The 11,466-nt window shown below is 39.6% G+C and overlaps 1 protein-coding gene across 5 annotated transcripts in view; it reads right to left on the reverse strand.

Moving 5' to 3' along the window:
- The window catches only part of LOC118778739 (ephrin type-B receptor 2-like), a 142,601-nt gene extending 134,311 nt beyond the window's left edge, over positions 1-8,290 (reverse strand). For all 5 annotated transcript variants that reach the window (XM_036530403.1, XM_036530402.1, XM_036530400.1 and 2 more), the window contains exon 1: positions 8,115-8,290. In XM_036530403.1, coding sequence (XP_036386296.1) covers positions 8,115-8,166 — 52 coding nt within the window. In that variant the 5' untranslated portion in view covers positions 8,167-8,290. The remainder of the gene's footprint in view (positions 1-8,114) is intronic.
- Between the last annotated feature and the right edge of the window lie 3,176 nt (positions 8,291-11,466).

Below are 11,466 nucleotides of genomic sequence, written 5' to 3' on the forward strand. Positions count from 1 at the left end.
TAAACATGATACATATTTTTTACATATCGCATGCACAACAGGGGCCCATTGTCCTCTTGTACTAATGCGCATCACTGATTTAAATTCCCAAAACAGTATGCATCTTATACTGCCCCCTGCTGGAAACACTCCCCATCACCAACACGCTCGCATTCCCTCCAGAGTACGGGAACTCAACGAACACGAATTTTAACTAATATTTTAGCCATATCTTTTAAATTTCAACTCGCAAACTAATCACAGTGCTTGAGCAGCAGTCATGGTTTAAGCCATTTTCCCTCCGAGCCCAGTAGAGCGAGGAGTGGCGGAAATTCTTGGCCAACAATGGCTGATGTGTGGAGGCGCAGTTCTCTCAGTAATGGCCGTGTGAAGCAGAGCGCGGTGCACTGAGGCTGAAGTGCTCTCCTCCCGGCCCCCATCACAGCGGAGAGAGAGGCAGGGCCACAGTGCAGCCCGGCTCCCAGCGGAACACCGGCAGTCCTGACTCCAGCAGAAATCCCAGCGAAACACCGAAACAATGAGATCACGGCACGCAGGCCGGCCGGGGCCTCCGCAGGACCTGCGTCTGCCCATCGCTGCCCGAACACGGCCCGACTACGCCAATACACCACGTTAAACATGCCGTTGGACACCCCCCCCGAAACATAACACCCGCCCTCAGAAGAAAACAACTGGTACCAGCACTAATTGAAATTTTGCATGCGAGTGACAATGCTGCAGGCCTGGGCAGCAGGGATTACAGCCTGAATGGAGGCGGATTCTTTGTGAAAGCCGCTGCGGTCGTTAGCGTGGAGACGGGATCTCTGCATCTGCTCCTCTGCAGCCTGCAAAAACACGGCATCGCCTTCGCCTCTCGCTTTACCCCGGATAATCCCGTCTCTCCAAACCGCACTCTCACACTTCTCCAACCTTTCAGAGAAAAAAAAAACTGTCATGTGCAGGCTCAGAAATGTAATGTTCACTTGAGGAGGTACATCACAATTGTTAAACAAATGTGTAACTGCCTCAACCTGATTTGCATCTGAAAGAGGCTTACTCAAACTTGGCAGAAGTTTAAAATCGGAAATGGTGTCGTTCAGCCTAAAAAAGGCATGTAAACATACCGTAGAGTGCTCGCAATCAGATTTCCCTGCGTGTTTACGTACAGTGCAAGTCAAGTTATTCCAGAAGCGCTGAAAATACTTTTACTACAAACCAAAACACCCTTATGAGCAAAGGGGCTAAATGCGCACATGGTGGGGCCGGCAGCCGCGCTGAAACTAAAAACAAGCATTCCCTCCCTTTGCAGTTCATGGTTAAGAATATTTTCTGACGGGATGCATCATAACTCGGATATGTATGGGTGCTTTTTGCAAACCTTCACCAGAATTATAACGGTCTATCTTTCTGAATCAGGACAGCTTAACACATCTTGCAGTATGTGCACAGGGCAAACTGTTAAAAAAATGATAGGAGTGTACTGACAGAAATAACTTCCACACACGTACACACGTATGTGCAAACACACACACACACAATTTCTCTTTCAAACAAACACACACAATACTAAATAAGAAGTTGCATCCCCATGGGTGTGAATTACAGAGTATAAATTTGAATGCACTCTGACGACACAAAAAGGCAGAGAACAGAGCTCATTCAGGCGAGTTCAGACCCAAAGTTCGCTTTAAAACCCAGTTTGGCCAAATGTGGGAGAAGAAACTGGTGACATTCTCAAGCAAACGCATGTGTTTTTCAGCAAACGCATACAAAGTGTTTACTTCAGAGTGGTCACTAGCGCCGGGGTAGCCTACACAAAAGAAAAGACTTGAAAAGAGCTGATATATAAAAAAATATTGTGAATATTTATAATAATAAAATATTATAATAAATAAATATTAATAAAATCAAGAGTGTCTTACAGAGATAACAGGATAAAAAAGTGAAAGATTTCACAAACGTAAGAGCAATCCTGTTTCAGACAAAAAACCCTACATTTACTGTGTCTGTTCTAAAAACGCCATCACAGGAGAGGGCTTTTTATGCCTTTTGCAGCATATTCCATCACATTCCATCAAATATCTCATCACAGTTCTCATATTCAAACACACACTACCCATCATTTCAGTAATGTATGGTGACATGCACATTTATATTATGAAAACTATCCAGCACATAACTAAACAACTAAGACTCTAAGAGTACATTCACATATTAAAACTGCATATGTATATATATATATATACACATAATATATATATTATATATATATATATATATATATACACACACACCATTTTCCATATATGTATTAATATATCTACTCTACCCTATCCCTGCACATCTTTTTTAAACGATGTGGGGGCTCCAACCTCATTGGCATTAACTATTCACTTTTGCTTAGCATCTTTGTGATGGCGATTTAGTTTTTGTGATGGCGATTTACAGTTTTTTTTTTTTCCTTTATAAAGCCGTATGTTAACTCAAGCAGTTAAGGTTACTAACCTGCATAAAAACACAACGGCAGTCCCCGGGATTCGAAACTGCAACCATGTGGCCCCAAGTTCCCTACCCATGGTTCCACACCGTCCCGCACTATTCCACAGTGCCGGCTGCGAGGTTTTAATTTTACCTTCATTATGCTGAATGGCTCTCCTGGGGCAGCGCTTAGCAAACACAGGTAAACAGAGCAGGTGAATGAGTAAACAGGACCGCCCAGTGCAGCCGGGAGACCGGGCCTCTCTCCCACTGATCTTAATTAAGGCCAGCAAATTTCACTGTGCCGGCGAAAGCAGGAAAAACAGTACTGCAGTTTATTACCGCTTAAAGCCAGCTGAAAGAGCAGAGAAACCGTGAGTGAAAGCCACTCAGTTAACCACTGAAACGCTGCCTGGGGGGCCAATAAAACGCTTTTCTGGGGGGTTTTCCTCAAGGTTGCGATCCATCTGATGGACCAGGCTGGACCACAACCTCCTCAATCGCATCACACACACAGAAGTAACACGCAAACCCCGAGTTTATATCTGTCTGCGAGCAGAATTCAGTTCAATATGGGGTATTGTCAAGAAGAAAAAAAAACACATATTTAATAACAACAAAATTTATGAATGAATTAATTAAAATCACATTAATTAGTAAAAAATCCTACCAGTTGGCTATTTTATTCAGTGACAAGCTGCACCAAAGCGTCAGAATTACATTACAGTTTTGTAACGTTTATTACTAATTGAAATTGGTCTTGGGGAAAAAAAATTAATTCACTGCTGAAATTTCTGTAAGTAGCTGAAAGAATCCAGAGAATGAGTTTGATTGGATACACATCAAGTCAATAGGCTTTACCAGATTGATTTTTAAATGTTTTGTACGTCCAGCCAAACACTTACCCAGGGTTTTATTCCATCACAGAATCTTCTACAGTGACTTTTTACTCAGCAGCCTTTTCCAGATTATCACAAAATCACATAACCATATGTACGGTCGAGTGTGTTGGGAGACTTCCAGTTGTTTACGGACCGTAGAAAAATGATATACAGAAATACAGGAGGCCAGTGGAACGGTTACATACTAACCTCACTCTACCCCACCTTTTAGCTTCTCGTAAGCGTGCAAAAGAAATAACGATTTTATCCAACATATTTGCCATTTGTCATCATGTTGAACAACCACTTCTTATTTACAACAGAGGTGTTGACAATGAAAACTCAATTAGCTTAAACAAAAAACAACTCCAGAACTGCATGTGACACAGCGGTAACAGCAGTCAGTCATTTAGGCTCTGCTGCTCAGCCATAAATTATGTTGTAAAATGTTCAGCTGTAAAATTTTCAGTAGCTAGGCTGTGCCGTGTTCAGGGTATGCACGATACCATTCTGTTTACCTTGTTTAATCGCTTAATGATATTCCTAAAATCGATAAAACTCCTTTGCTTGTTTATGGTTTATGCCGTTTTGCACATGGTTCTCTGCTGGCATGTTTATTTATCCTCTGAACAAATTTAATAAACTTTCCACAAAATTATTTTTCTTTTCAAATTAGCGAGAAGCAGCTAGAAAAAATTAAACCAAAATTAATTTAAAAATTTGTAGGTATCACATACAGATTTTGCTTTTATTCTTTTTTAAATGCAAATTGAAGAATATACTGGCCTGTAAATAATACAGGCTTCCCAAAAAAGGTACAGCGTGTAGTAGACCAAGCACACACATTAACCTTAAGTAGGCCTTCAGTTAATAAAGACGGTTAGGACATACAACCTAAAAAGCAATAATATATGAAATAGCAAGACAATCAGAAAATTCTGACTTTCAGCAGATCACATTTTCATAAATATTTCTGCTTTATAGTTCCAAATCTTATCTAAATGAGAAGACTAAAACATTTTTACTTTTCATCAATTACACTAATAAAGCTACTTGTAATAAAGCCGTCTCGTCCTTGCAGAGGAAACTATCTGAGAATATTATGGACTAATTAACGGCCACAAAAAATGCACTGTCTTTGGATTTTTTAAATATTCTATTTTATATAATGCGACTGAAAAATGGCTGTATTTCTTACAGAGGCAGAAGGCTAGGCTATGATTCGCAATGACGTGAGACCGTCAAAGCCATTCCGTTCCACACTGTTCTGTGTTGTTTTTTTGGGTTACAGCTGCAGTGACCTCCAGCTGAACTCTCAATTTTTAATACGTGACTAGCTACTGCGAATCCATTGGCTGGTCGGCTAGGGTGACATTCTGGAAGGGACCGGATGGCGGGGTTGGGGGGGGGATGGGGGTGTGCGCCAGTTACTTGTAATATCAAAATTTTAACTCACAGCGCAATATTTTAATCGTAGACTGCAGCTGGACGCATTTTAGCATGAAACGAAAATGTTTTACCACTTCAGTCTCAGTAAAAAATGAGAAACACCGTCTTCGAACACCATCATTTCGTAATAGAAACTCTGACCTAGCCTATTTGATCATATGCTAAGTTAATCTAAAACTGAAATGCACTGAATTTCTTACAGTTGCAGATCCACAAAAAAGTATTCAACACGACCCCATATCCTGTAGCTTATTTCCTCTTTCTTTTTTTCTAAATTTATTTAATGAAATTGTCCGTATCAGTCTTCCATTAAAAAAGGAAACAACATTCGGGTTATTTTCAAGGGCCTGCATTTCCTGAGACATACTTTGGAATGTAATGTATGAATATGTTATGTGTACCATTTTAAAAATATAAAACTGAAATGCATGTTACCCTACAATGGCACGACTGGATCAGCAGTATCACAACTAAACCATCCAAGCACGATCTGGAGGTCCGACTTTTCTATCCTCTCTTAAGTCTATGATATATCTAAAATATGAAAAAACAGAAACACAGAATTTTTTTTCGACAGATCACAATTTTATCCGTTATCAGGTCCAGGACACGGCAATAAAAAGTTTCTTTTTTGAAAAAAATAAACAGCTGGTAGTTATTAATCCATTGATGTTTTTCGTGGATCCTTTTTCTCCCCAGAGCTACGAGCCACTGCTATGACTTAACATCCTCTGCAGCCTAGCAAAGACGGCCAATCACGTCGCTACGTTTAAGTTCCCGAATGCTTGAAGTGGTCAAGCAGGCTGTTCGATCCTCCCCATAGTATGTGCTAATCAAATGAGAGAAAGACTGCCGTCTCAGATCAGTTAGAGTTCGGCTAGGTGCAGTACGGGGAGTGGGGAGCACATCGCTACCAGCAGCCATGCTGCCGAATCCTCCTCCACACCCCACCCCCCGTCCTGGATCCGCACACAGGGGGCCTTTCAGCAGAAAAACACCCAAATTTAGCACCAACGTTTGGAAAACAGCCATCACCTGTATCTCTTTAAACCAGCATCATTTTACCTGAGAGGACCAGTGACCAATTCTTACACATACACTGCCTGAATCAAAGATCTAAAAACCAGAGAAGCAAGAAATCAGACAGATAAAGAAATTTAACAATTATGTGGAGCACTAGGCTATATCACTATGGAATTCAAACCCATACATTTAGAAATTATAAAATTAAATATAGATTAGCACCATTTTAAGTTAAAACATTAAGTTTGTAACAGATTCATATTCTTCATATTCATGCTATGCCGTGGCTCAGGATATCAAATAACAACAAAATGTTTATATCTTTTCAGAACAGAATGACCAGAGTCATAAACTTAAATAATAAGTAGTCAGGTGTTATTTGACAAAATAACATCCAGTATTCTATTTGTATTCATTTGCTATTTTTTCTTAAACATTCTATATGAAAAACACAGTACAGTGCCATAATAACTGTTCAGAAGTTTATTGTTTCATGGACAAAATTATGCCTCAGTCCCTCGGCTTTCTGTGTGACTGACACAGCAGAACTTCAGTGTGAACAGAAGAAGGGAAAAACAAACAGACTGATACATTAACGGAAACATTTACAAACACAGGGGCTATGCAAACACCACAGGGAAAACTCCAGACCAACGTACAACACCACGGCTGTTACAACCCAACCGGCAACACTTGAGGAAAAACATACCAAGTTTAGATAACAGGCTAGGTGTCTTTGTGGGAAGAGGAGATCTTTGAGGAGATAGGTGAGTAAGGTTTCTTTCTAAGCGAACACGTCCATACAAGGAGTTTCTTGGTTTATGCCTCTAATCCCCACCCCTGGGGTATTAGGTATATTATATTTTAGAGCCGACAGGTACCGGGTTTTGATCTGGCGTTTGTAAATGTACAGGCCCTGACATGCACTCAGGACTTTCAATTGCAATGATAACGTGAACATCAGCTGTTTAAAGAGACGTTCAGAACCAGCCATACTTAAGTGTGGAACAAACAACCAAAAAGACAAGTAATGAATGGCTATATATTCCAAACGTATGTCCCATTCCAAATTACTTCACTGGCTCATGCAAAAAATGAACACATTCATACCATAATTAAAATTCAATAAACTGTTTTCATCTTTTATTCCATGTATAAGTAATTCTTTTCGTCGCAAAAAATTCTGCAACTAGTCATTCATCATTAAAAACGTGAGTTGCATTGATCAACTCCAAAATTAATAGCCTCTTGACTCGATTTGGAATTGGTAAAATGCTTTCGTGCGGTGAGGGATGCTGCATGCTGTTGAGTCTGGGCTCCAGGTTCGTCTCTGGCGGATGCCGCGGAGGCACGCTCCTGAACCGGCCTACGCTCGAGCCACCGGAGCACACGGAGCGTGTGTCGCGAGGACGCCGACGTTTTTCCACGACAATCGCTCGCCGAAAGGCACGCGCGTCCATAATCGGGAAATGGCTGCTATTTCCATGTTCAATGGAATACAGCAATTTCATTTCATTTGTTCTAAAGTGCAGAGGGTTTCTGTGGGGATGCATGTGTCTATAATACAGCTAGACCACATACTAAAATTTCTATTGTAGCTTACAGTTGGACACGTCCAGCGGGTATCAACCACCATTCGAGTGGAGTCGAGTACCCCAAAACCTGCACTTCAGAGTCATAAAAAGATAGCCTCGACATTTATTTAATGACGGAGCTAAATTCGCTTGATGATATTTGACATAGCAGGTTGCTGTAACCTCATCCCTAAACACTTCACATTTAAGAAAAAAGCCAATGCCGCAAGTCTAACGAGCCACAGTCTGCTTTCGCATTGTGACTATCCCCACAGTCCTGAACTGGAACACATCGCCCGTTGCTACGTGATTTCAAACATTTGAACCACCTGAATGCGCGCATTAATGGTTATTATATTAGAGTGCTCTTGGTGTTACGCACCATTAACATATGAAGTTAATTATCCCCAATACCTTTACTCCTTCAGTGCATTGTACCTGTGCGGTCGCGGACCTGCTTGGTGCAGTCCACATGAAATGCACAGCATAGCCAGCCAGTCAGTTACACAAAAAAATCGCTGCCATCTATTTTATCGCATTAATGAACAGCAGCACAAAGCGCTGCACACCACTCCCACTCTCAGCCCTGAGGACAGCGCCGATTCCGTGGCACCTTGCCCTTGAAAGAAATTTAAACTCGCTGGGTAACGTTCAGCCGACTGCGCCGCGCAGATATTCGCACACTCGGCAGAATGCTATCGCAATAGGACAAGGGGGCAATTTCCCTTACCTTCTACAGCCAGCGCAGCGGGTAGCGTCCATAAAATCCATAAGATATCCATTACTGCGCGAGGTTCCTTGAGATGAGATTATTTTTAAAAGCCCAGACATTCAAATAAAGCACGTCCAGAAAGCCATTGACAGCAGACGCCGATGGAAACGCGCAAACCTTCAGCATCAATTGAGCGCAACGCGCACCATAGAAAGAGAACAAAAATCCGAGCGAAGTTTGGGCGAGACCAACACAGCGCAGACAAAGGGGGTGAAGCTTCGGGGGGTGACGGATTTCTCTGCCCTTTCTGTCGCAAACAGAGATTCTGTTTCGAAAATTAGATAGAGACACCCAAAAATAATTATCTCTAAACCCAGTTAAATGTTACTTGTGCTTGACATTTTTATTTTTTCTAATAACTGCCGCATGAATACTCACCCATGCTAAACAGTTGAATTTGCCTGCTGTCAATCAGACAAATAAAGAATGAGTTTCTCCGCTCGTCCGTGATTGACAATTTTTCTTACTTCGCGGAGTGTGTTAAATTATATAGGAACAAGATGTTTATTTATAATGTGTTGAACAAAAGGTTGTCTTCGATGCGACTCTCAGAGGTTGATCTCCTTGTAAGATTGCGCTGTAATAATGGCCTTTTGTATAGTATGAGTGTACGGCTTCACCTCTGACAGGTGAAAAAGAAATCACGGATTGAAGAGGAGTCGGAAAAGTAAGTTCTGTTTCCTCAGCTTGTTTAGTTGCGTCTCTGACTTTCGGAGATTAATCAGAAAACCAACCAAACCGCCAGCGATTATTCTGTTTCGAAGAACGATACAAAGTCAAAAAACAGTATTAACTTTTCTCTGGCAAAAATTCTCTGGCTAAACCTTTCACCTGTAGTAGCTCTACGGGGTTTTTGTAGGATTTCGTGGCGATTTTAAACTACTTAAATCGGAATACAGACATTGCCGTTGCCGTGTTGTGATAAAAAATATAGCTATATATATAGCTAAAGAAAATTATTTTAATATTTCAAAAAAATAAGATGGTCATTCTGAAATGAGTTAATGTAAAGCAGAGAGCAGTTAAGAGTCTGTTTGCTAACACTGCCTACCTATCACGCTGTGCGTTGACATTGCCTAGGGAATTGTTTAATAAAAGAATCGACAGAATTTTCTATGCGATTTTTGCGTGCCTTTCTTAGTCATACAGTACAGTATTTCTGATAAAACATATATCCCGCGTGTGTGCACAAGGAAAAGTACATCAGGAATATCAAGGCAAGGTCAGTCATTCATAAACTACTACGATTTTTATGCAGTTTGGTTGCGGAAAAAATACAATTTCAAAAACTGTACTGTGGTTTAAACTTTTGTAGAGTTTATACAGTAATAAAATGTGAACATGCCTATAACGACGATATAGTTAGTGTGCTAGAGCAGAAAATGCATTTTCAAAACAAATGCAACTGAAACAGCGTGTTTTTAACTGAAAGAGGTCAATTGGCCGAACATTTCATACATTGATGCACGGTAAGTGCTCTATTCATAATATACTTATTATAATTAATATGTATCTTTATTGTGGAATTTATGTGGAAAAGTAAGACTCAACGAAGTAAGAATCAAAGTAGTAGGAATCAACTATCCAAATGATTACATTAAATATTTTGTTATACCTTTGATTACTGTATATATTTATAAGCAGTCATTTGACAATTTTTATCAATATTTGTATATTTATCAAATGATAATTGTAATGAAAATTGTGTTTTATATTTTGTCCTGCATCAAAAATATGAAAAGTATGGACAATAAACAATGTTTTATATGGCATCAGCAATAAGCTATAGATGTAAATAGGCTGGTTTGTGCATCTTCTCTCAGAGGAATTGTGATGTTCAGATAACAGTGTGATACGGGCCAGGCTGACCATCTCTGGGTGCTCCTTCCACACAGGGGTTCCCTCTTTTTCAAAACATTGGTCAAAAAGGTCTTTGTATGACATTATAAACACAGAAATGCATTCAGAGGAACTAACCTCCACCCCCATCAGAAACAACCCACTTAACAGGCTAGCAGCCTTTACACTGGTTTTATGTAACTCGTAGAGACCCGGCTCCACCTTTTTCACAGATAGCATTCATAATTTAATGAGAATGTATAGGAGAAATTACATGTACGTATCTACATATAGGTCAGTGAAAATGGCAACATGAGCCAAAGACAATTCAATGCTCTGATGTTACTATGTCATGGCTGGGAAATAGGCACTGTCTGTGTTCATTGAATGAAAGGCAAAGCTGGCAGTGACTTTGTTGTAAAATGATACTGTCTCGCTGTAGTTTTTCGTAAGATTTCAGACACGATTAGAGCAGGTACCCATGTGTGCCAGCAGTCTGAGCGAATGTCTGCGCAGTGTAATCTGAGAAAATAAAATTCGTAATATATTTCCGAACAGGCCATAATCCAGCCTCACGCACGATGGTGGTATTAATTTAAAATTAACTGATATTTGACACTGTATTCTGTAAGTTTTTTTTTCCCCACATCTACACAGCAATAAAAAAAATACTTCAGTCTTATTTATGATATATGGCGCTCATAATTCTGACAAAAGAATCAGTAAAAATAACATTACTATTTCCATGCATTAACGTAAAAATTAAGAACTATTTACAGAAATACAATGAAAATACTTTCTGAAAAAGGTATTTGCTCCCATAACATTAATTTTGAACACAGAATGATTGTATATCCCACAATGTTATTCATTTGTAAATACACCGATGTTTTATTATTTATTAACTACTTTAGTTATTCTTGTGTTAAATGAATTACTGTTGCGATGTGTTTATTTTCGGTAAAATTGTGTCTACATTACTGTAGTCCTTTAAAAAAATGTGATAAATTAAATTAGGCGGTGAAATGTGGTTTTCTGTAGCAAAGGCCTCTTAAATGATGACATTAAAGTTATCTTGTGGTTACAACATAATAATTTTTTTTTTAATAGTTTTTTTTTTTTACTACAATCTCACAGTTATTTTAGATTTTTCTGCAACTAAAGACAGTAAAAATTAACATAATACATCAGCAAAAGGTTTATTTACATCTACTCAGTTATTCATGAATAAAATGTTAAGCACCCATTCTTCAGAGCAGGTCTGTAGAAAATCACAGCCGTCAAAACCACAGAACCAGAAATAAACAGTGTGTTGATTGGGATGTGTGTTGGAATGATGCAGGGTGTGTAATTTTACAGGTTGTGATAGAAGGTCAGGGCCCAAAGGTGTTATTTGCTAAGTGTGGAACAGTGTTTTTTTCTTCAAATCAAAATCCTGTGTAATGCAGTTGGGCAATACAGCAATCGTTAC

Source organism: Megalops cyprinoides, chromosome 6 (genome assembly GCF_013368585.1).
Source record: "Megalops cyprinoides isolate fMegCyp1 chromosome 6, fMegCyp1.pri, whole genome shotgun sequence".
Lineage (NCBI taxonomy): Eukaryota > Metazoa > Chordata > Actinopteri > Elopiformes > Megalopidae > Megalops > Megalops cyprinoides.